The following is a 26,438-nucleotide window of genomic DNA, read 5'->3' on the forward strand; positions in this document are numbered from 1 at the left end:
ATCTAACCGAATTTACCAGGACATGCAATGGGAGGCTGTAGATGGGCTACACTACTGTACAAACACTGCACGATTAGTGTGCCAGGAGAGAAACACTGCTCTTAGCATATCTCCTGTTAAACTTCATGGTTCCTCTTTGTTCTTTACTATTTTCAGCTGCTCAAAGTGAGCTTTTATGGACTTGGATAAGGGGAACTAATAAATTCAGTGCAGACTGGACATCACTGCAATGTCTCTCCCACTCAATTTATTCTCCCTTTCACAGTCAGTTACCGTTCTACTTTAAGACAGAAAGCCTGTAAGAACCTATTGAGAGTTCTTTAAGAACTACAAAGTATGGTAATATCCAAAGACTGTCTGTGGAAGTTGGGCTGTCAAGTACAAGCCCTGTAGGCTACTGGATTTATGGAAGAACTATCCCTAAGGTTAAGTGGAATGAGGCATTGGATAGTTATCACAAAACTCCTCTTGAAATGATCTTTATTGTACGCTGGGAAAAATTATTCTATATTGTCATGTCAGGGTTTTACTCCAGTATAGACAATGTTACCAGAATATTTCTTAGAAATTGATGGCATTAGCTAACCCTTTGGGAATGTGCTACAAATGGCACAGTACTTCACTTGTAAACATTCTTTGTTTCTTGTATATTAACAGAAAGGGCTTTATAGCCTAAATAAAGACTAGTGAAACCAAGAACAGGAGCTGTTACTACATGCTTTTCTATTGAAGCCAGGAACAGAGGGATCATTTATGCTAAAATCTATTTTGCCTTGAATAAGCTAGATTGTTTGTTTCAGAGTCATGCAATATGTCTTAATCACAGGGTAAGGAAGGAATCTTTTCCTGTGTAATAACTGCACTTTATTTTGCACTAAAATTTTTCATCCTGCTAGATCAAGTGGCAAACCACAGTTCCCCATAAATAGTACTTAAATTTATGGTCAATTGCAGTTCACCATTCAACTAAGCAAATATATCTTTAACACCTAATTGGTTTTGTATCATTACTGTTCCATCCACATGTAAGTGTGATAATTGCTAGAGAAGAAAATGTTTTGCACTCAAGTTGTAAGCTCCTGTAACCTGCTTGCATGGAAATATATTCTTCTAACGATGCCTGAACATAAACACACATAACTAAATACTCAGCCTCAAAATAGTTTCATTTGCACTTTTGGTTTTGTTACATGGATAAAGTAAAAAAAAAAATTCAGCCTACTGAGAAAGAACCAAGTCTGGACCTTTGGATCCATACACTGTTTCAAGGCTGCAGAAAGTCATACTGGCAAAATGCAACTTACCTACCATTTCTGTATCTCCTACCTCTTATTACCATGTGGTTACATCTCCTTCAACTTGTGTCAGTTTAACTTGAAAATAGACTATAAATAAAGTTCTTTACATTTTTTTGTGTGGAAAGTTGTGGTTTTACTGGTTTAGTTTGTTGGTTTATCAAGTAACAGGTAAATTGCATTATTTAAAATACCATTTTCTGTTTGTTGCTCTGCATTTTGGGTTGAGAATTGGCTGTCAGACCGAGCCCAGAGGGTTGTGATTCGAGGAGCAGAATCTGACTGGAGGCCTGTTACTAGCGGTGTTCCCCAGGGCTCGGTGTTGGGTCCAGTCCTGTTTAATATCTTCATTGACGACCTTGATGAGGGAATAGCATCCACCCTCAGCAAGTACACCAATGATACAAAGCTGGGAGGAGTGGCTGACACACAGGAACACTGCGCTGCCATCCAGAGAGACCTGGACAGGCTGGAGAGCTGGGCAGGGAGAAACCAGATGAAGTTCAACAAAAGCAAGTGTAGAGTCTTGCACCTGGGAAGGAACAACCATTTGTATCAGTACAGGCTGGGGGATGACCTGCTGGAGAAGAGCTCTGTGGAAAAGGACCTGGGAGTCCTGGTTGATGACAGGTTGGCCATGAGCCAGCAGTGTACCCTGGTGGCTAAGAGAGCCAATGGGATCCTGGGGCGCATCCGGAGTGTAGCCAGCAGGTCAAAGGAGGTGATCCTCCCCCTCTACTCTGCCCTGGTCAGGCCCCACCTGGAGTATTGTGTCCAGTTCTGGGCTCCTTGGTATAAAAAGGACAGGGATCTCCTGGAGAGAGTCCAAAGAAGGGCTACGAAGATGATTAGGGGCCTGGAACATCTCCCCTATGAGGAAAGGCTGAGTAAGTTGGGACTCTTCAGCCTTGAGAAGACTAAGGGGGGGTAAGCAGGGGATGCAGGGGGAATCAGCCAGCCCCTTTTCAGTGGTCTGTGGACACGGGACAAGGGGCAATGGCTGCAAGTTGGAGCACAGGAAGTTCCGCACCAACATGCAGAAGAACTTTTTCCCAGTGAGGGTGACAGAGCCCTGGGACAGGCTGCCCAGGGAGGTGGTGGAGTCTCCATCTCTGGAGATATTCAAGATCCGTCTGGACGCCTATCTGAGTGATATGTCCTGGGGAGCTGCTTTGGCAGGGGGGTTGGACAAGATGATCTCTCGAGGTCCCTTCCAACCCCTACAATTCTATGATTCTATGATTTTATTAGATGTACAAGATAAAAATTAAAACTGTTTCCTATATAGACTCATTCCCTCCATTTAGTAAGCTGGCCCTGAATTTATCCTGTATTTTAACATTGATTTCTGTCTCAAGTAACATGCTGAGAAATACAACAAGCCACCTGGGTAGAATCTTTAACACTAGTTTAGCTAGTCAAAACAAAGGTAGGTAAAAATACATTGCAGTGGTTAAGTGTTGCAGGTTTGCATGGCAAAGTTCTGGTGAAGAAGGGGGGCTGCAGGGATGGCTTCTGCAAGCAGCTATAAGTCTCTACCTAGGTTTGACAGACTAAACATCAGCTGGGCTCAAGGCCAGACCCACCACTGACCAAGGCCAAGCCAAACAGCACCAGTCACAGCGCCTCTGGGAATCACATTTAAGAGGGAAGAATCATGCTGCTTTTTTGCTGCCAGAGGAGGGAGTGAGAAGATGCAAGAAACTCTGCAGATACCATGGCCAGTAAAGGAGGAGGGAGGAGGTGGTGCTCCAGGTACTGGAGGAGAGATTCCCCTGCAGACGATGGAGAAGACCATGGTGGAGGAGGCTGTACTCCTGCAGCCCATGGAAGATGATTGGGCACAGAGACCCCACATGCAGCTCTTGGAGGAGCTCATGCTGGAGCAGGTAGAGACCTATGGAAGATGCTGTGACCCATGTTGGAGCATGGTCCTGGCAGGACTTGCAGCCCATGCAGAGAAGACCCACACTGGAGCAGGTTTGCTGGGGGTACTGCTCCAGCTGGAGAAGTCCAGTGCATCCCCAGATGCATGTACTATGCAAATACCACATCAGCTACCCCAAAGTTTCTCTTTCAGGGGTTTGGATTCCAGGAGCTTGTCTGTGTAAGGTCAGTATCTTCAAACTGAAGCAGTTTTGTCAGAACCACAATTTGAAAACTGTTTTAATATTTTCAAAGCAATTGAAGGTACAAAATGCTACTATTTCATATCAATAATGACGTTATGTTAATGACGTGATGTTAATGCAACACAATTTGCTAGAGCTACACTTTTTTCAAATGCAGTATTTTCAGTACGTAGAATGCATATGCATGTTTTCAAAAAGAATGTAAAACATTCAAAAAATCCCCAGAGAAATTAAATAAGGGTAGTTACAGGTATAGATACATCAGGATTTGGCTTTCTTTGTACACATCTTAATGATTCAGCTGCAAAAACATCAAGAAGTTGGTCCAAAAAAGAAGCCCAGCAGAAATAAAGATTTTTTTTCAGCTTTGTTTGACTTCTGAGGAAACTACACAGACTTGTGCAATATCATCATACTCGTATGTTCTCTTCAAAAACGTGTCTGTAAGTCTTAAGCCAGATACACTCTAGAAAGGGAAAATATTTGTAAGAGTTATTAGAAGAAATGGCTAAGATTATAAAAAACTCTTCTATAACAAAATACTCCATAAAGACTTACTTGCAATCCCTGCACTGAAGATAGCAAGGTAAGTGCAAGATGGAGGGATGAACTTGGGTGCAGCTTTCCAAGTTGCCTTCCTGAAACTCCACACCAGTGGATGGAATTGGTATTGCACATTTCTAACACCAGGTCCATAGTCCTTTCACTGCTAGAAGAAATTATAAACCAAGAATAAACCTGTGGGCTTTTTCCAAGCGTTCAAGGACTGCAGACACGTAGCAGCTTTATTATTTTATTATCAAGATTATTATTAATCAAGCATTTTAAAATACTTGTAGGCCGCAAGCAAGATTTACTGTGATTCTCAGTTGCCTGTGGCTTTGTCCAACGTGAGCATTCTGCCATGCATTTAGCAACACTGGATAGTATAACAGCCCTGTTTAGGTGCTCAAAACTGCTGTAGTATTAACAGTCATGATGGAAGCTTTTTAGTCCTTGTTTCTTCAGGTTTAAAATCATTGTAATCTAAAAACATACATTTCAAGTAGTAGACCAGTAGTTCTGTGTTGCTACAACTCACAGCAAAGACCAGATTTGAGTCGTTTCAGCATCATATACTAAATATCAAACAGCCACAACTTACCCACTCAGGAAAAAGCACAAGAATCACATGACATCATTACCTGCAATTTGTTATTTTACACGTAATGTCAAATGGTTCTTCCAAATTTACAGTATCTGGTATTGTCTCCAAAGAAAGCCTTACATCGCCATAACCAGGAGCCTGGGAAGGACAAGAAAGCATGTTCTCAGATACTGGATACTAAAGCTGAGGCTTTTACTAAAGATTTTGTTTCTTGCAATAAACTTAGAGCAAACTGAAGAAAGAAGAGTGGCTTTTCCTGGTTTACAGTTGTGCTCAAATCAGAGCAATGATTCATCCATTACTGATCACCACCTTCATTAGATAAGGATTATTTTTATTACTACGTTTATTCAGAAAGTTGACAACCTTCAAGTTTTAATATACAGTTCCCAAGAAGATCATCTTTATTCTAAGACCTCTCTGTTAGGCAGGTAACTGAATTACCATGAACAACATAAGTATGTTTTTTCTGCATAAATCCACTGCTATTCCACGTCCTAAGAAATAAGAAGTTGTTCATTCTATTTGCCATTCCAGTACTCACAAGCGTCTGCCCAGAAAATTAACTGCCACCAGCTAAAACACTACCTGATTATGTCAGAAGCTGAACAAATTTTATATGGTCTACTCACAGACCTATGATAAACATTTGTGGTGGTTTGACCCTAGCTGAAACCAAGTTTTTAATTCCAAGACTGCTCCACAAAAAACCAACCAAACAGAATACCCAAACAAAAAAACCCCAAAACCTCAGAGAGGCACAGTACAGGTAAATTCTGGACCTGTTAAGAAAGCAGTGATTACAGGGCTAGTAAATGGATTAGGAGAAAAATGATGGAAGGTGAAAGGAGCCTAGAAATAAAATAATCCAATAGCACTTAAAAGCTTGAAAAGAAGATGAGAAGGAGTTGGATTGCAACACAAAAAGAGAAAAAAAAAAAACCCTATTTGCTGAATTTCTGAAGACAGATTTTTCTTGAAGTACAAAGAACAACTCATGGTTTTCTGTTAATCACAAGCACAAAAAAACCCATGAATGACTAAAACTAATCATGGAGTGTGGACCTGCATTAATTGCCACTGTGTTTCAATTCTCAAGGTTCAACAAGAAGGCATGCAGAGTGAACGAATACTGATTTAAGGAAGGGGAAAAAAGGTATCTCTTTTTAAAGAGAAATGATAGGTCGGTTGAAAAATGAGACCATTGAAAATATTTCAAAGTAATGGGAATAAAATTTTAGGGAAAAGGCAATTTCTAATTTGATAGGGTTATACAGATATATATTGATTAAAAACAAAGAGAAGCTTTAGTGACTTAGGTGTGGATTTCCAATATTCAAGTTTAACTGCCTAGTTCCAAGGCAATGCAATTTCCCTACAGAACTGCTTATTTTACTAGAAGATGGGAGTGGAGAGAAGAGACTGAGGCAGATAACCAAACACAAGCTTTGTAAACTCTAAGATTGAACTGTAAAAGCTTTTTTTACTTCTCTCCTGTATTACACCATCCTCAACTGAAAAAATACAAGCCAGGTTTAGGCATTGAAGAGGCTATGCAGCTGACTTAAGCAAGCTAGCAACTGCAATGTAAAATTCATGAGCAATTTACAAATCAATCAGAATGGAATAGATACAGTCAAAGCTATGGACACAAAAGCTAAATAGTATTCCTCTATACATAAAAATTGTTACTCAAATAAGCTAAAGCATCTGTATGAATTATGGAGCAGACTTCTGTGTCAACAGCTGGCATTCCTAGAGGAATTTTGTCAGTGCTTCTCAGTTTGTGACCAAATGGCATCCAAGAAGTTAATTTTATTCTAAGCAGTGTATTTTGCTACATCTAATCCTTCACATCATTTAGTTGTTCATTCAATTGCCTTACAAATAGATGCTAACTTAAATCAGTAATTAAACTTACCATCCTTTGTAGCTGGCTTGTTTGCAATCTTCCTCGCTCACCCAGATTAGTTTTCCATACAATATCTAGTTTACCAATCACTGTTACACCTTTTATCACTCCAGCTTTCTCTGCAAATTCTTGCTTTGGTTTTAGGCAGTATAAGTACTGACGTGTATCCATAGGTTGTAAATAAGTCCTTGAGCCAAAAGTAGATTCACTAAAATAAAAAAACAAAACAACCAACACGGGTGCTTATTTTAAAGTCATTTTTAATAAGGCTTAAGAACTCAAACTTTTTTCCATCCCTCGCCAATCATACTGTGTATTTTATTCACAGCAAAACACAGTACTTTTGTGTTTGCACTGGAGAAAACAATACTGTAATTTATGTAGGATCAAGGATGAATGGGGGAAAGATGTTCCATCTGGGACAGAAAACTGAAGTGGAAATCTACTTTGCTACATTTTCATTTATTATTTAGCATCTTAGCAGTTAGAAGAACAATGCTGGTAATCTTACTTCTGCCATTTTACTTCTTCCTAGTTGTCCTGGGTTCAGCTGGAATAGAGCTACTTTTCACCAGAAGCTGGGAAGGGACACAGCCAGGATAGGTGACCCAAACTAGCCAAGGGGATATTCCACACCATATGACATCATGCTCAACATAAAAAGAGGTCAGTTATGGAGGAGCAATGCAGCTTGAGGAGGATCTGGGTGTATGGTCAGAGTGAGAAACTGCATTGTATCACCCATTCTGCATATTCTAATCACTGTTGTTACAATTTCCCTCTCCCTTTGCTGTCCCAGTAAGCTGTCCTTACCCTGACGCACAATTTTTACCTTTTTTCACCCTGTTCTTTCCATCCCCTTAAGAGATGCGATCAATTAGCTATGCAGGGCTCAGTTGATGGCTGGGACTGAACTACAACAGTCCTTTTTGGGGAGTTGACCCAGCATGTTCAAAACAAAGCTGTGATAAGCATCCATTGTGTTATTTAAACAACTGCTGGTCACAATGGCACTGTGTTTGGCCACAGGGCTGTGGTACTTGCTCTATCCCCTGCAGTGCTGTTTATCACCGCTGGGAGAGTGGTCAGTACTCTCATTTTGCTGTACCATGTAATATCAGAATTGATACAGTAACATCACTGGTCATGAGGTTAATCTGGTCATTTTATGTGGCATTGCAACCATGCCCATATCTCAGATGATGTCTCAGAACTGATCAACAATTACACACAATCTACATCACCTCCTCCAAAACCCCAAACAACTGCAGAGCACAAACAGCCAAAAGTAGCTTCTACCCAGGTATCACAAGCCTTGACAACAGTTTACTGAACACAACAGACAATTCCCCTATTATGTGTTTTACTACATAAATGTAGTAATGACAATTAATGAATTTAATTTAAATGTGACAATTTTTTATATTCTAAGATTCTGTATGTTCCACCAATTGACTTTGACTGTTCTCTTGCTACATCTTGATTAGAACAACTGAAAACAGCTGGCAGTCTACTAGAAACAAGCAAGGACAGGTCAGATGGGTCCTAGAAGGCTAAATACATGTACACAGATCAAGTCAGAACCAGATGCCAACTAAATTTTATATAGAAGATACTGGAGAAATAGTGCATTTTCATGTTACCAATTATTTGAACATGAAGCTACAGATTTCTGTATCAGGTAGAATTACAAAGTCTTAAGAATAATTTCTATAAAAAGAAAACTGCTTTCCCAGCTGAAAACGTATAGAAATTTGATCTTTTTATTTGAAGTACAATCCTTCCATTATAACCATTACAGCTAGTTGCTGTATCCCATGAAATTGTAATACAAACAGTTTCAAAGTCAAATATCCCAAATCTAAACGTACCTTTCTCCTGCTGTGTCAACTGTGTTCAGTTCTGCAACGTTGTACATCATGGATGGCTCTAAAGAAACCTTCTCCATAAACATCGGAGAGGTAGTGATATTCTGAATCTGAGCTTCCAGAAATACTTCATCTGTCTGAAAAAAAACAAACCACAACCAAAACCAAAAGTGCAAGTTCAAGAAAATGTGTTACTAAAAGAGTATACAGTCCTATTGTTAAAAAAAAAAATGTGTTTAGTTCATGCCTGCAAATCAAATTAAAGTAATTAATGCAAGGAAAAACCTTAATCCCAGTAACAATAGGAGCATAAGTGTTAGTCATCAGGTATCTTGCCAAACAATGGATGTGGGATAATTTTGCTTTATTCTAGATATTACTTATTTGTAACGCATCAGATCACCACTTCCCAAGACTTTTGTCAACTCAACAGCAACTCAAGTTTTAATCCAAATTATTAAAAAGAAAAAAAAAAAATTGACTACATGGTAAGGAATTGCAGTGCACAATGACATGCCATGCCAGATTACTAGTGCATCAAGCTATATAAAAAAACAAAATAAGTGTGTTCGGATTCTTTAGCTGAAGTAAAACAGTTCAAGTACATGCTTTGAGATTTTATTATGAAACACTGATATACTGGCTAAGAGCAAAAACCTCCTCTTATAGCTGTACCATGCCAATGGTTACCAATATTATATGCATCCAGCAATTTAACTACCTTCAAAGCATCCTACAAGACTTATCTACTTAAAGAAGCTAATGCCTGAAGATGGTGTACATGGACCAACTCTAGTAGAGGAATGAAAGCTACTGACTGAAACTCCAGAAGGTAAAAAATAAAAGGGACTAGAGGGAGGGTTTGTCTCTGCTTCTGTGGAACTGCAGACCAGTAAAGTCAATTTACAGCTTTAAAATCTCTGGACAGATTAATTACAGAATGCTCAATCTAGAGATATGAGCCCCTGGAAAAGTGAAAAAAACAAAGAAATGCCAATAAAAAAAACAGGGGTTGAGGGGGTTGGGGGAAACATACTAAATCTTCATTTATGAAACAGGTATTGATTCAGGCAGTTGGACTAGATGATCTTGCAGGTCCCTTCCAAATTTAATATTCTATTCTATAATTTTAGCATGAAGAAGTTTAAGTAATTCGTTATGATTTTTAAAAAAGTATATTTATGGGAAAGGTAGAAGGAAGCTTAGAGTTTCTTTTTAATCGGTGTAAATAAGTTGCTTCATTATGCAAATGGAGTCCTGCTTGTAAATTACAAAATAATGATTGGACAAAATAGTTAAAATATTTTTAGTATCAAGTGGATTGTGTTAGGAGGAGAAATATAGAATGGTACTGGACTATTTGTTGTGCCTTTTAAACATGTTAAGCACAAAACAGATGTATAATATACAGTAATGCAAAGTGTGCAAGTGCCATAAGTTATGGACTACCTCACACTTACAGGAGGAGCTGGAAATAACCTCAAGCATAGCTCTCAGCAATCATTACTAGTACCATTTGACTGTCACTTAGATTGATATCCCATAAATCCATTGCTCAAAGTGTCCAATTACCCAGATTTTAGTTATTTTCAATGCAGCAACCATAGGCAGAAAATGCTAATTTGAAAGAGAAAAGAAAAAACAAGCAGCATAATGAAAAAGCAAGTTAGTTTTCTACTATTCCTAAATTAATTTACTATCACATGGGTTTAAAAAATATATCCTTAAGTACATCAGAAAAAATGTGGTTCATTTTAATAGAAGGCACACCTTAAAGTGAAATCAAACTGCAGCTGTATCATACTAATTCATCAACTGGTGCATGCAGTTAAAGGTTGGGAAGTGCAGTTCAAGGTAGTAAAAGAAAGGAAGAACATCCAACTGCTGCTTTCTCCTCAAAGCCACTGCCTCCACCAACCAGGCATGAAAAATTCTGTCACAGTTTACACAAGCAGCACTGTAACAAAGCCTACATTTCTATGGGTCAAAAGCAGGAAAATATTAGAAGGGATTAACTGCCACCTTCAAATAATGAACTCTGTCACATTTTGGTGAGGTATTTTACAGAGCGATTGACAAGTGAAAGTCTGTAATAATCAACTTTTTGCTTTGAAAATGGGTATCAAAGAGCAAGCTAACCATTTAATGATTAGCTGCACATACAAAGATGAGAAAACATCAGTTCATGATATGCAGAACAAACATTGCTTTTCCATTATGCTTCCATTACGTCAACAAGCACAGAGACAGGTAGGCAATTAAAAAAAGCATACATATTTATAAAAAAATAAATAAAAATTACCACAGAACTGAGGTCACTCTAATGGGAAAATAAAAAAAAGAACACATTAGAGAAATCAGGGTTAAATGTTAAAGAAAAAGGAGGCTAACTTTCAAACAAAATGCATTTCTGCATTTTTTTTGCACCATCTACACAAGATAGCATTAGTATGACAGAAACGTAAATAAAAATGGATGCAAACAAAGATGACAACTACATTTCTAATAAGTCATAGCTAGTGTGGTTACATTGTTTACTAGCTTTGCTTCAGACCCAATCCAAAGTAGAGCCTAGGTACATGAGTCACAGGTAAGATACGGTAGAACAAACTGACCCAAAAAAAGATTGTTTTTGAGCAAGTTTAAAAAGTTTGTCCTGAATTCAGAACCCATGCAACGGGTAGTACATGAAATGGAAAAACAGTCCTCACCAATTTACAGAAAATAAGCATCCACATGTGTAAGGTTGCAAAATAAAAACCAGTGTGGTCACGAGTACCAGCAAAGCCACCACATAAACTCTGCAGCTTACAACGGAATCTGGCATAACGTCAGTAGGAAAAACTCCTTTTCTGAATATCCACCATTCCAAAAACCTAACTGTAAATTCCCTTCAAGTGTCTGCCTATTTTTTTCTTCTGCGTGTTCGCAGGAGCAGAACCTTTTGCAAAGCCTTTTGCCAGGCACACCAGAGTCAGTGAGAGACTTTCAACAGATAGGGGCAGGTAATTCAGTGTCAGGGTTACAGCAGGTTAGGGCAACAGGGCATGCGTTCTGTGCACAAATTTCAGTGATCAACTTGATTGGGACGCTACTGCAGTATGAGCAACAAGCAAGAAAATGAAGGATCAGCATCATTCCTCATCTTAGGAAAAAATGAAATTATGGTTTAGAATTTCTAGAAGAAAAAATTTTAGTGACAGACTTTATGAATAGATACCATTACATTTGTAATGTTAGTGGCAACAGTATAACTCATTAGTCAACCTTTAAAGACCTTTAGGTAACTAATAACCAACACATACATTTTTTTTTTTCTTGTGGTTCCTAAGGATAACAGTCTTTCTTAACCTTCAGGATTAAGATCTTGGTGCTTTGACAGCAACATACTATTACATATAACATCTAACCAAAGGCTTGTTTCTGGGTTTTGACTTCTTTGGTCACAACACCTAGCAGCACTTCTTATACTTTCAGAAGTGAAATCTGAATGGTACTATATCAGTTTGCCAGGCAAATGAAAAAGGTTTAGTTAATACCATCCACATTCAATCTATTTTTTTTTTTTCCCAATCCATCATATGCATGATATGGTAATGGGAGTTGCATAAATTCCTGAACAGGAAGAAAAAAGGCAAAGCAGCCTTTTAAAAAAATTATGGAAAAAAAACCCCAACAAAACAATAAATACCTACCACTCCCACACACACCAGCTCAGACAGAAAAGGTTCTAGTATTATGAGGCTAATTGAGGAAAGGATTTTAAATCCCTTACTAAGGCCAGCCAGTAAAACAATATTAAGAGTACTTCCTCTCTCTGTCAAAAGTTTGCCCAGAGTTTACCATAAAGAGGTTCTTATATCCATTTGTTAAGTGCTTCAGCACAAAGCAAAATTTACACATGAAATATAAACAGACAGTAACATTTAATTTAAGATGTGGTAGGAAAAAGAGGAAAAAACATACAGACATATTTTCCATCTTAAATAACAATATAATCCACACACAAAATGGGAGGCTGACTTTGTTCCCAGAGGAACTACCTAGTTTCTTAGGATTATTTTTGTTCTTAAGTCACAGCAAGGGACATTTCCAGACATTCCTAATTACAGGTAACACCAGTTCCATAAAGCAGTTGACCAGTGGTATGTGCTTATGTTCCAACTGTACTCTGATATCTCACACTTGGTCAACCTAAGGATTGAAAGACTGAAGCCTGTGACCTAGATACACAAAAGACTTTTAGGATTTCCCCCCCCCCCCCTTTTCCTCTGTGCTACAGTTTCTAAATCACTTATGACCTATACCTTGATTTATCCTCTAAATAAATAACACACTATGTATCAAATGTCTTGATTTACATACTATTAATTCACAGCAGAGGAAAGTCTTTATGGCAAGTTTCCTGAACAACTCTGACCAAGACAGATCTTTACATCTGGAATCCTCATTTATAGAGCAGATGTTTTAATCTGTTATTTCTCCCTTGTGTTTCCTCTACTTACACTGTCAGGAAGAGAAAGCAGTAGACCTGACACACCTCTATAGCCATAATCTCGCATAATGAACCCTGGGTGTGTGAATGATGGAGATAAGTAATTAGAACAGTAGCTCTGGACAGCCTCTGCTTTTCTACATGCAAATACATATCTCTGCTTAGTTAAGAGCAAACAAGAAAGCAAAATATTTTCTTCTCAGCTTAGCACAAGTTAATTCTGTATTTTCTTCTAACACCTTGATATTTTTTCTACTATTCACAGCAACATAAAAAACCTCCAAGTTCATTCTATCTTTAAACTCTTTCAAACAGTTTAAGAATACTAATGAAGGTTTTCAACCAAATGACTAGCAGTCTAATAATTGAGGTTATGGGAAAAATACTCATAACAGAAGCTCTCAAAGTACTTTGCATGTATCAAACTAAACTTCATAAAAACAATATGGTACTCACAACATTAAGCTATTTGCTCACTATCACAAAGCAGTTAAGTGGTAATGATAGAAAACGAAATGCCCTAACTCCCTCAGTAATGAGATACTGCAGACATTTATACTGTACAACAGACCTATATATCCACAGGAAATATCTATCAAGAGAATGCTGTATGCATTCTCTTGCATATGTAAGAGTTTTCACAATCTTTGTCACCTTCAGTTAAAGTTATTCCCACGAAGAGCCAAAGACAGATGCCTAAGTGTGCCCAAATAAATATACAAGGTATATAAAATGTCATTAAGTTTTGAAGCACTGGTATTACTGCCACAAACCTAAATAAAATTACTGAAGTTTTGCTAATGCAAGTATGATCCCTTTGTTCAATAACTTAACAGTTTACCAGATTGGGGGAAATTTATCTGCTTTATGACTAATTGTCGTAAACCAGGACACTAATCAATCTTCCTTACAGTAAGCGCTCAATCAGCCTAAGTATACAAGCAATAACTGAAAATATTTGAGTTCAAGGGAAAGTGGAAAATGTGCAAAGTTATCAGTCAATTGCATTAAAGTTCTGATGTGTTGCCTTAGTCAGTATATCTATTTCTAACCTAAATGATATAAACCCACCAGCTAATTTTTTCCCTTTGGAACTCATGTACTAAACCCAACATACACAAACCCAAATACACACTGCCTTTTCTTACCTCAGCATTGTAGAATTTGGTTTTCACATCTAGTGGTTTAAGAACCTGAATGAAATGGGAAGAGAGACAGACTGACAATTGGTTTTTCAGACAACTTCAGAAAAAATTGTAATTTTTAGAATCTCTACTAAAGCATTATTTTGCTTTTTGATCTTCTGAGTACACAGAAGAGGTACAGAATGGAATATATGAGACAATGAACTCTGCTAAAACCTCGTAATACAGAATATATATTCACAGCTTCTTTGCAACTAACCAGACTTGAAAACATACTTCACTTAAGCACCGTCCTCTTGCAAAACCAGACAAACCCTGTGCACTAAGCACATCTATGTTTTTATAATAACATTAGACCCATCTTGTAACTTCAAGCAGTCTGCACTTGCTTTCAAGAGTGAGAAAGAACCTGCAGTGTTCTGCAGCAAACGAGCTGAGGCATCTCTATAAATAACTATTCACATGATTAGCTTAGCAACAAACCATTAATACGTTTCACTTCCTGCTTGAAAATGCAACTGTTACAAGAAATAAAAGTCAGTAAATCATTGTAAGTGCATGAAATTCATCAGCAAGAGAAACCAATTTGATTATATAAAAGCTGATCATAAAGTATTGGTTAAATGGTTGAATTCTGTGCATAAGACACAACAATTAGCACAGTCAAATATGAAATAGTTATACATTGATGTAACTGAAAAATATAATCTTCTATTATACTTGTAAGAGAAAAAAAATATCAAATGATCTGGAATTCATTTATTTCCTTTTACACTGGGAAACTTTTCTTTTGATTACATGCAAGTGTACCAAAACCCTTAAAGTTCTTCCAAGTTGTGAACAAGTTTTTTAATCCTGAAGAATTCAAGATTAAAAATTATTCCTTAGAGATTTCTGCATCATAACAGGTATAATGTTCAAATCTTTCATACAGTCATAACTGTCTCTAGCCACAAAAAAGAAAACAAAAAAAAAATTCAGGTGTCTTGGTTGAGCATTTTGATGTTTGTTTTGTTGGGTTTTTCTGTGAAATGTTTTGCTTCAGTGAGCTTGTTCATTTCTCAAAATGCTGAGGTTTTCTACCTCTTTCTGATAAAAACTCTTTCCAATTCCATCCAGGAATTTCAAGTTGCCTTCCAGTGAAACTCAGATCAGTTTTGTGACATTCAAACACCCTCCATCCCCCAAACCAACCAACCCCTAGAAAGAATATTTTTTTGCTGTCTAAACATAATTTCTTCAGTCAGAGAAAACTTTGCAACAAAAAGGTCAGTATTGATCAGTATTACACATATAATGGTTGAAAAAGCAGCTGCTTAAAACCAATTATAACCCCAGTTCAACTTCAGAGATTCTAGAAAACAAGTGAAAGCATTGAGAAGCTGTCAAAGAGAAAATGTTTTTTTGTGTTATAAAATAGCTGGTGGCACTAGCAGCCATCAATTCCCAATATAAAGACATTGTACAATTTTCTCTAACATTTCTTTTTGTTTATTCTCTAGCTGGTGTTTCAAAGTCAAGCTTAAAAATTAATCATTCAGGGAAGTGCTTTCCTCATAATTCTATAAATACTCTCCAGTTCATTATGTTGAAGAGTATATATACTTTCTGAGAAGCTCTTACACTGCTTTCTATGAAGAAAGAGCTTCAAATATGACAGCCAGTCTTAGCTATTTTGACATTCAAACTGCCTGTGTTAGGATCAGTTAAAAAGAAATCTAGAAGTTACAATATGCATATACACCCTTGAAAAATGTGCACGTTTCCACATCAAAACCAAGGGCAACAAAGTGACATCCTGAACAAGGCTCTGGCAGCATCAGGGTAGCACAGGAAGAGATAAGAATAGGAAGCCTTCAGATGTGTACATCAGTGATCATAGAAAGTGGGGCATGAGGGGGACAGAATACCAAACTCCTCAATAAAAAATGGAGAAATTGAAAAGGTGGGAGGGGGGAAGGAGAAGGGAGGGGGGGACAGTACACCACCTCCTCCTCTGTTCCGTGGGAAACAGGCCACAATTACCCAAGTCTTAGCACATTTGTTTAAAAAATAACATCCATTAAATACACAGTTAAAATATACTATTTCATACCAGAACCAGTCCACAGGCAACACTAATTTCCCACTTTCCTCAGTTAATCCACCCTTATGTCTTTGTGGAGTGGAACAAAGGTTTCAACTATTCATCTGTGAATATTAGTCAGATGCAACACATTAAACTGCTTAGTTTCCTTTAAAAAATAAACCCGTGAGTTCCAATTCAAGAAGAGGTTACACACACTAAAGGAAAACATCAAAATTTTACTGTCTAAACACAAAGATGAGATGTGTTAGAGTCAGAATGGACAACACTTGTTCTGTTCAGAAGCTGACTGCTATAAAAAGTTGGTGGTTTTTTAGACAACAGATTTTTCTTTTTCATTAGATGAATAAGGGGGAATGTGTATTATTTCTGCATGGTAACCATCAGTTCATATGAAGTTTGAAGCAACAGTTTTTATCGTTCACTTTTAGAAGTCACACAGATTTTTAGTATGTCAAATCACTTTTCAAGTACCCAATGTTTTCAAATAGCTTTTCCAGATTCAGTCACTTAGTAAAAATAGAATATAATGCTTTGTGCCATACCTGAAATTTGAAGAACTTCCTGAAGTACATCTTCTCTCCTGTCTGCGTAGTGTAGCTTACAGCACAAACTAAGCTGCAAGAACAATTTTTTTTACAGTAATTTAGAATTACTTTAAATTTTGTACCTATATCAAAGCAGTAAGAGAATAGCATGAATGTGCTGCTATTTCATTTAAGTCATTTAATAACAGAAAAATGTAAAGCTTTACATGTGTGTTCCTATCTCCTTTACTTCATGATGGATCACATCATCAATGCAGCAGTCAGGTTTAAGTTCTGACACTGCAGCACTAGAAGCTGAAAGGTTCAAGCGCTGAGAACTTGTCTGAAGATCAGCCTGGGGACAAAAAAATAAAGTAATGGTTAGAACTACAGCTGCTTAAAGCAATCTAAAGAAAAGCAACTTATGTATCTACATAAACAGTTCGATCCTTTAACATGCAGGTTATAAAAATCTCTACTTATTCTTTACATTTAATTCCACAATTCTGGAATTTCATTCTCAATGCGTTATTTGTTCAGCAGAAAATGGAAGAGAGAATGCCCTAGAAGAGTACTAATTCAAAATATAAACAAAATACAAGCTAATGTTTACTTTACAGACTTACCTTGATAACATCATTGAAAGCCCAAGTAAACAAATGTAACTCAAATTATTTAGCTGTGGAAGTTTTGCTACACCAATTCACCATAGAAGCTCTAACAGTCTTTTTTTTTATATACAATCCTCATGTTTCATTTTAATCTTTAAATCTTTCTAGCATCATTTTTATTTTATGTCTCATTTCCAATTTCCAGATGTATTTTCTGGGTTGGAAAGTGCCAGACATTTCCTAGAGTCTATATATTAGCATAAAATATAAAAATATTTATGGAAAACACATTTATTTCTAATAAATTAAGTAAATAGATTTATCTTCACATACCTTCACCAATATGTCTTTGACAACTTGATTGCTATCATTGTGTACACTAATGTAACTGGAAAACGTCTCTCCCAGAAATATATTTCTATGTTTAAAGAAAAGTTTAGTAAAAGTTATTTTTTTAATAGAATATTTCAATTTCACTGTAACCCCTTTAACTGCTAATTAAAATATACATATGCACACATGCACACACATATGCCACATCAAATCCTAAAAGTGCGGTGGCATTTTCACATACATACTTTTAAATGTCATCCTTATAAGAGAAACAATTTTAAGAGAAAACAAAAAAACAGATTTTTTTTTCTAGATAAAACCCTAATAAGATGTCTTATAGTACCTAGAAAAAACATTGTAGTAAACTCTTGTAGTACAAGTTGTGGTTTATAGTAGCCCATTACCTTAGAAATTGACCTAAAGCTAGAAATTTCTTTCAACTTTCAATCTTCCTTGCATCCAGGCTATGGATGAGCAACATCATACAGCACACATTCATACATTGTGCTGCATTTTAAATTGTCACATCTTTGTAAAACAATTTAATATTTCATTGCATGACAACAAAATTAAAAAAGAACAGTAATAAATTCATTACCATTAACTGAATTCTAAACATTGCATGCAACAGTTAGAATTAGTTCTTACCCAAAATTTTGAGGCAAAGTCAGCATTTCTCCTAGCATCAAAGTTTCTGCTCCCATTACAGTAGAAGGATCATCTTTCATGAGCTGGTTAAATAAAGTACCTGTAGAAATATCAAATTGCAAATATCGAAATGTCAATTCCAAAGTGCTGCCTACAGTTAAGTAACCACTTATTTAGATGTAGTTTATTTTAGACATATTTTACAACCAGAAGATACATAATCTATAGGCCTGCCTATAAATTCTTAGTTCCAAGCACTTGTGTCCAATAAATCATTCAATATACATACTGAAGGGCACATTCCCAAAAGCATTGCTCAAAATAACATTAAACTTTTAAGAGAAATTCTGCCCAAGTAAAGCACATTATGTAACAGAACTAGTCAAAACCATTTACTTTACTTCCCTCCTTGCTTTGTATATCTCTGCAATGCTCTCTTGCTGGATCTTTCCTTTACCTTTTTCTGATATGTAATTTCTAGACTGCAACTATAACTGGGGGCAACCTAGGGATTTCTGATTTATGACTGTACACCAAGCACAGCACAAATCAAGAGCAATGATTCCAGCAAAGTATTTTTTCATGGAACAGTCATGTGTTGGTTCTAATTACCAGGGCAGGGCGCTTTCTCCAGATGAAGAAAACAGTAACACCAAACTTTCTACAATTACAAATTCCTCTCACAATCTCCTTCCATTTTCTGTGTTCATCGTTCAGATTTTGAGGTCACGTTTGCAATATGATCACCAAGTTTTCAAAACTGTAGGTCAAGAGTTGTAGAGTGCACCTTGATATTTTCCTATGGCTATTAAAAAACAAAGCACATTGTTGCTTCAGCAAAAAATTGCCAACATGGCAAGTTTTAAGACTCCTGTGATATCCAAGCTTCAGATGCTCCCACTGCTTAAGCCTGTTAATGTATATATTATAATTAGACAGTAGAAAAGACATACCGGGCAGATCCCTTTCTTCACAAGTCACCGGGATATTAGTGAACAAAGTAGGTTTGGTTAGCCTCATCACTGCAAAAATAAGAAAATAAGCCACAGGTCAATGCAACATGTATTTTCTTTTCATTTATTTTTTGAAATTATAATTTTGTCTTGTTTTCCCTTCCTTCAAAAAACACAACTACCAAATCTTAGCCTGAAAAAGGGTAACATCTCTTTTTTGGATCACTAGGTCTTTTTCAATATAAATAATTCCCTGCTACTCAGAGATCCAAAAGCAATGCCATTATTCCCTCTGGTACACTTGTATCTATGGCTTTCAAACTCTATGTGCTAAAAGTTTTCTATTTGTTACAGTGTTAAGTGCTTTGTGGACTTCAGGAGAACTCTAAGTTTCACTTTTGCCAACCCTTCCAGGCAAAACACCTGTTCTGTGATCCTGGTAGCTCCAGAATGGGACATGATGACTTGCATGGAGACCCTCAGCCAAACTCCAGACTACAAGGAATTTAATTTAAATCCTAATCTCCAGATCTAAGGTAGAGTTCTAAGTCTCAAATATCTATACAACTGCTTTTTCTTTTAGTGACAAATTTTAAACTATCACAAAAACCTCAGGAACACTCTTACTGATACTATCAAAATTATTAGGATGTTGCTATTAACAAACCTCTACTTCAAGAAAGTGGTATTTTCAAAGGCTATTTTAACTCAGAATACTCAAAATTAGGTTATTTTTACTTGTATTACAGATCTAAGATACTGCTTCTTAAAATAATTCTACCCTATTCATAGACAGCAATGGCCCTAGTCTTACATTCAGTTTGAAAACTAAAACTAAAAAATAGAAGGATTTCTCTTGACTACAAGTTAGCCTGAAAAAAGCTTGTGCGTTTACCTTTACTGTACTTTGATCATTTTATGTGCCTGGTCAGGAAGCGCTATTGCCAGTTATTGTAAAATACTCAATTATTTTGATAGACTTTTCAGCATATTGTTTCACAAGAACTTATGCCACCACACAGTAGTCCTATACAAGGTAGCACTGACACAAACTAATCATTTTCCTATAAAAAAGGCAGTAAGTTCTCTTTGCTTTAGTGAAAAGATTGAAAGCCATGACCTCTGAAGGCTGAGAAACACAAGGTAAATGAAAAGCCCTAAAATATACACAACGCAGTAAATAAAAAGCCAGATTCAACACTGAAAACCAAAGAGAGAAATACTGAATTATACATACATACTATGCATTTCTGGAACAGCTCAAAATGAAAGTCTAGATTTCAGCTTGCAAGATGGTGCTAGCCAAAACCACAGTAATTCTCTAGAGAAACTAAATGTGGTGTGCTCTTTTTATTACATGACAGTTACCCACCTAAGGTGCTCACCACTCGCCGTGCATGCATCACGATTCACACACGAGCCAAAGCAGCAGAAAGCTGACAGCTACCACTGAGCAGTGACATCACTCTGAACAAATGTTTATTTAGCTGTGTTGGTATATTATATATAGTGGAACTGTATTTACTGGCGTAAACCTAATTTTACCCAATTCTACAGTAAGCCCATATAAATTAATTCTTGCTCACTCTTCTATTCCTAGATGAATAGTTACAGATCAAGGTTCGTCACATTTAAGACAATAAATAAAAGAATGAAGAAAAAAAAAATTAAGTCATCTAAGACATGCAGATTATCATATGAGAAAAATTGTTATTACTATCATATTATTGATTATCAACATCAGGAAATATTGTATCTTTGCAGGACAGCATCTCTTCTCCAAGATCCTAGGCACGGAACACATCACTAAAAAAAGCTGAAGTCATGTTTCGTTCTATTTTGTTCTATCTTTAAAACACTGATGCACAAAGAAATTGTTACTATTAGCATAAAGCACAGAAAAATCATTTCAGAGAGATGACTTGGCTGTGCAAGCTTTAAAACTGACAATGACCCTGTGTTACTCTAAACAGCATTTTACATCGCTTTTTCTAAGTGGTAATATTAAATGACAAAAACACTCCAAGCATCAATATAAGACCTCCTTAACATTCAGTCAGCATTCAGAAATGCATGTCAATGATCAAACTGAGCAATATTCTTAATTTTAAACTAATATACACACACACGTAATAGCTATGATAAGATAAAATTATTCCAACATAAGGATGTCCTCAAAAGAAAAAAGTAAAAGCCCAAGTCAATTTTACTTAGTTTTTACACTGAGGTATCTGTTATGCTTACATGCACTTTTTCCACAGACCTTGACATCTAGTCAGCAATTTATCTAGAATAAACATAGGTGCCCAAGAGAAATATACACCCCTGCAGTCCTATCAATCTCAGTTTAACTGCTCGACTGACCCTCCAAATATTGAATTAAGCAGGGACAACATGACCTTAAAACACTTTATTCTTTCAGGTGACAAAAACGCATGTTAAAACTTACCCTTTTATCATGATAAAAAGCATTCAAAACCTCAGAGACACCTACCTTCCCTAATGACAACAAATACATTTACAGGTGGATGTCAAATTTCTTAATTTCCTGGCCTGCAGCTGGAAACTGGTGTTGTTTGTTCCCCAGCATAAAGACAAAAGACAACATCACAGGGAAGAAAACACCCTGATACCAAACTCCTAAACCAGCAAACGCTAACTTCTTCATTATTTTTCAGTAGAAAACTTCCAGTGAAACTTACAAGTTTGTATTTTATGAGGGCAATATCTTCATTAAAGAAACCCACACGTACTACTTTCAGTAAATAATCAGTGTCAAAAATAATTACAGATCCTTATTGGGATTATAACATCTGGGTTAAAAACAATTTTCCTGGTCTTAATTTGAAAGAAACATAGCAAGGATGTATTTTACTTGATTCAAAGCATGAATTTTATTATCTCACGCAGCTTGCCATAAATCTGGAATTTTTTTTCCCCTTTAAACCATGGAAGTAGAGAAAAGCAGTACTCAGCCAAACAGAAATTCACTAATCTCAACAGAAACATTCATAAATCTCTTGACAAAACAAAGTTAAATATATTTATTACAGCTAAAACACTGCTGCAAATAATTAAGTTTTTTGCTTGTTAGTTCATCAGTTGTTCTGAAGTTTCTGTATTTTAAGCTGTCTAAAAACTCTAGCACTTCAGAGAGCATTTTGTTATGAAACTCTTATCTTAAAATCATACACTAAATATAATTCCAAATTTATGTACAAGCAAGTCCATTTTGCCAGTGAGGCATAACTTTTCCCTAAGAATATTTCTAACATATTCACAGTACAATATATCACAAAAAATCCATATCTGTCCCACAGATCTTTGGATAGTAGCATTGCAAGATGGCAATTCATTCTGCTTGATGAGTTTATTCACTTTTATCCAGATGTCCTCCAAATTCCAATTATTACAAATAGATTGTTCAATTGTCCACTTAGCTCTATAAAATGCATGCAGGTTTAGTCTTTCCAAATTATTTTGCAGTTCTTGAGATAAAGGAAGAATCTTTTCTTTAAGCTTAGGGCTAGGGAGAGAGACACTCCAAGACCTCTGCAATTTTCCTTTTCCATTAGGTGGTGGTTCACCTTGATTCTCCAAGTGAATTGGTCTGGGAACAGTTTGTGCTTGAATTAGAGTCTGCCCATTTTTCACGTTAGACTGAAACTCAAGGAGATGTTTTGTGCAGTCATAATCAGGAGATCCTGTAACATATTCTGAAGGTGTGCAAAGCTGTTTCAGTTCTTCTGCTTCCTCATAAGAAATAACAGGTGGCTGCTTTTTTGGTTTGAGGGGAAGTCTGTATAAGTCATTTGGAAACCAGGGCATGAATCTTGGCAACTGGCGAATGGGAAAGTCCTTCAAGGCTGCTTCTGCAAATTTCTGCAGTTTTATTAGATCTGTCTGATGTGGTCGATAATGCAAGACCACTTCCATGCTTGTATAGCAGGAATCCAATAATTCTTAAAAGAGGAACAGTCTCTTGATTAAGATTCTCAAATCTAGACTGAAACATCTTATTTACAAGAATTTCCTTGCCCCATGCTGAAAAGATCTGTGGAAAACAGGACCTGAAGCAGAAGTGTTATAAAAAATTAAGATAATACCATATTACAAAAAACATTACTAGGATATTTTACAAAAAAAGGAAGATGTAATAAAAATAAGCTAAATACACATCAGAACATTCTACTCCACCCATGCAGAACGTCAGTGACTGTGCTCCATCATTACTGGTGTAATTTCAGCATGCTGACCATTACCTGTACACATGCAGTTTACTCAGTACTGTCCTTTGCAAGAGTTTTGGGTTTTTTTTTTTCCTGTCACCATCTCGTACTTGCCATCTATTGTTATTTTTGTTATACTGTTATGAGGCACATTAAAAGACATAGAATTACTACTGCTTATTTTCTCAAATTTGCTACATGAATCTCCCTGACCCACAACGTATTTTCCTACTATAACATTTTAAACCAGTGCACATAAAACAACTAAAAACATACGGGTTACAAAAACCCTTCCTGTAATAGTACTGACTCTTTCAGCAGTTTTTAAAGGCACAGATTAAAGGAAAGTTCTATTTGTTACTAATTAAAGCTCTCAGCTTCCATTTTGTATCACTAAACACATTTAGTTTTAGTTTCAGAGCTTCTAAGTAATACATGTAGGCATCCTTTTGGTCCTGAACGACTTGTCGATTTCTTAATTTATTAGACTTCAAGAATAACTAAAGGACTCTCATTAAGTCTTTACAGACTTTTTACTTTCACACATCAGTGGTCTCCCACAAAGTTTATACTAAATGCAGGGAGGGACAGACTAGAAATGCTACTATGAAACATAACACACACTCACTCTCCTGTTTTTTCCCCTTTAACAAGTTTGTAATCATTTCAGGCTCTCTAAGAGAAACCAGCAATATACAATGGTAAGGAACAACCTAGGCTTGATTAATAATTACACTACCACTATTTTGTTTAAAATACGCACTATACAAAGAAAACCTGATACTTGTCACTCTTTTGCGAAATCTACAGCTGCACCAAACTCAACACAAGTCCAAGGACTTTGTTGGTTTCTTACAAAAGCAGAGTTATCATTTTTTCCCCCCATTGAAGTACTATCAAAACATATTTGCAATATCAGCTGATGAAGTTTCATGTTCTGAGGTTTCTGGCTTTGGTCTGTGTACATTGATCTTTGTATTGCATTTGATCTGCTTGTTGATCTTTGAATTCTGGTTAACAGATTTTACTGACATGTACACACCAATAGACTCTCTCTCCCAGAGTGCTTAAAAATTAGTAAATGGGCAGTGGATGAGCACTAAAATAATTTACAAACCTTCACTATTTTATCCATCTTAGCAGCCTCACTGATTCAGAGTTCTTGCAGAATTTAGGTTTTAACCTTTTATTACTCTGGCTTAACTAGTAAGACTTATTTTAGATACAAGCACAGTTAGGGGAAAAAAGTAAGCATTTGCTTTTGCCAAATAATGTGAAAGTAGATTCAGGCTTTTCAGTGTTTCAATTGCTGAGTTACTGGTTCCCAACTGCCAACAGAAGCGATCACATTCTTACAGCAAGCTCTCCTGATTTCTGCCCTATTTCTACAAGGTATGGGAGAGACTCCACATTTTTAATTTCACTACTGTCAATGCCTCAATTAAGGGCAGATACACAGTAGCTGTGCACTAAGTGTGAGGCTGAGGAAGTGTCCTGGTTTCGGTCAGGATGGAGTTAACTTCTTTTGTAGCAGCGGGTGGAATGCTGAGTTTCAGAGTTAAAATGGGAGCAGTGCTGATAACACCCTGATGGTTTTAGTTGCTGTCAGACAGTCAAGGACTTTTTCAGTTCTTCATATTTCTCTATTAATGAGAAAGGAGGGGCGAAGCCAGGACAGGTGACTCAAACGGGCCAAAGGGAGTATTCCATGCCAATTACGTCCTGCTCAGTATAAAGGGGGCTGGTGGGAGGCGCGGGGGGGCAGCTCCGGGACGCGCGGTTTTTGGGGTACGGTCGGGTTCTCGGACAGCTCTGGGTGGCACGGCCTGAGTTGTGGATTCGGTGAGAAACTGCATTGTGTATCAACAGCTTCATTTTTTTTTTCTCTAAAGTCCTGTTAGCATTGTTATATTTTATCTTTCTACTATTTTAGTAAACTGTCCTTATCCCAACCCACGGGCCTTTTGGTTTCTTGGTTTTGGGGTTGTTATTTGCCCCTTCCTTTTCCCTTCCCTTGCCTCATCCCCCCTCCCTTCTCCCCTTGCTCTTTTCCTTTAAAGAGCAGGCAGCTGCATGGATCTCGGCTCTCAGCCGGGGTAAAGCCACGACAGGAAGCAAAATAAATGAAACTGTGGGGAAAACGCAAACGACACAGCAAGAAACTCGAAATTTTAGAAAGAAAAAACAAAACCAAACTCGTAACTGCCGAAAGCCTTGTGTGAAATGCAACCACCTCGCACAGCCTCGACGGCTGCATCCAGCAAGGCGAGGCGCCAGCCCCTGTGCGGGGCCACCTACTGCTCGCTCCCCACCCTCTCCGTTCACCCTCGGACAGCCCCCAGCCGGCGCCACAGCGCCAGGCGCTCCGGCCGGGCTGCTCCTTGCTTGACCTTCTCATAGAAGGGAAGGAAGAAACGGACAGGCCTCCAGAACAGACACGGTGTTTCACGACCGCTTCGACAACCCCGCGGCACACCACCACCCCCGTCAACCGTAGCGCCCGGCCCGGCCGCAAGCTCCCAGCCTCTCCCCCGGGCCCAGCCAGCCCACCTCACCCCCCAGGGCCAGCCCCAAAACCAGCAGGGGCTGAGGGCAGCACTAGCGGCCCAAGAGGGGGGCAGAATACCAGCGGGCTACGCTGTCGGTACCTTTTAGAGCCAGCAAGTGCTCCTGCTTGGGCTGGTTAACGTCCATGGCACCGCCGTTCAACCCCCGGGGAGAGCAAACACACCAAAACACTGCCGGAGTCACAAACCCCGCAACCAGAATATCCGGGCTGACCCGGTACTTATAGTCCGGGCGCGGTAAATACCGCCGAGGCCGGAAACAGCCGTCCCAGGGTGCAACGGTGACCGGCAGGAGACGGCGGCGGGCGGAACTACAGCCCTCAGAGCGCACTGCCTCTCGCTCCCGCGCTGGCAGACGGCTGCGCCGTGGGCCTCCTGAGAAGGCATGCTGGGGAAGGTAGGCCTCAGGAAGCCGCGGGAGTGGCTATGCAGCGCGGCACGACGGGAACCGTAGTTCTCCAGTGCGAGTCAAAGGAGGGGAGCGTATGCG

At 37.8% G+C, this 26,438-nt stretch overlaps 1 protein-coding gene across 3 annotated transcripts; it reads right to left on the reverse strand.

Annotated features, from left to right (window-relative positions):
• Nucleotides 1–3,437: 3,437 nt before the first annotated feature.
• On the reverse strand, nucleotides 3,438–26,082 carry LOC311203426 (trafficking protein particle complex subunit 13; the record flags this gene model as incomplete). Of its 3 annotated transcripts, none has more annotated exons than XM_084278117.1 (13): nucleotides 3,438–3,893; nucleotides 3,986–4,133; nucleotides 4,612–4,712; nucleotides 6,496–6,694; nucleotides 8,358–8,491; nucleotides 10,657–10,674; nucleotides 13,998–14,042; nucleotides 16,626–16,698; nucleotides 16,835–16,962; nucleotides 17,552–17,636; nucleotides 18,200–18,299; nucleotides 19,153–19,221; nucleotides 26,030–26,082. In XM_084278117.1, the coding sequence occupies 13 exons, from the start codon at nucleotides 26,073–26,075 to the stop codon at nucleotides 3,789–3,791; spliced, it is 1,251 nt and encodes a 416-aa protein (XP_084134243.1). In that variant the 3' UTR covers nucleotides 3,438–3,788. The 3 variants fall into 3 exon arrangements, with proteins under 3 accessions (XP_084134243.1, XP_084134242.1, XP_084134244.1); XM_084278116.1 differs by having other exon boundaries at nucleotides 3,986–4,136; XM_084278118.1 differs by lacking the exon at nucleotides 26,030–26,082 and adding an exon at nucleotides 22,449–23,088 and having other exon boundaries at nucleotides 3,986–4,136.
• Between the last annotated feature and the right edge of the window lie 356 nt (nucleotides 26,083–26,438).

This window comes from Gallinula chloropus (genome assembly GCF_964237585.1).
Source record: "Gallinula chloropus genome assembly, chromosome: Z".
Classification (NCBI taxonomy): domain Eukaryota; kingdom Metazoa; phylum Chordata; class Aves; order Gruiformes; family Rallidae; genus Gallinula; species Gallinula chloropus.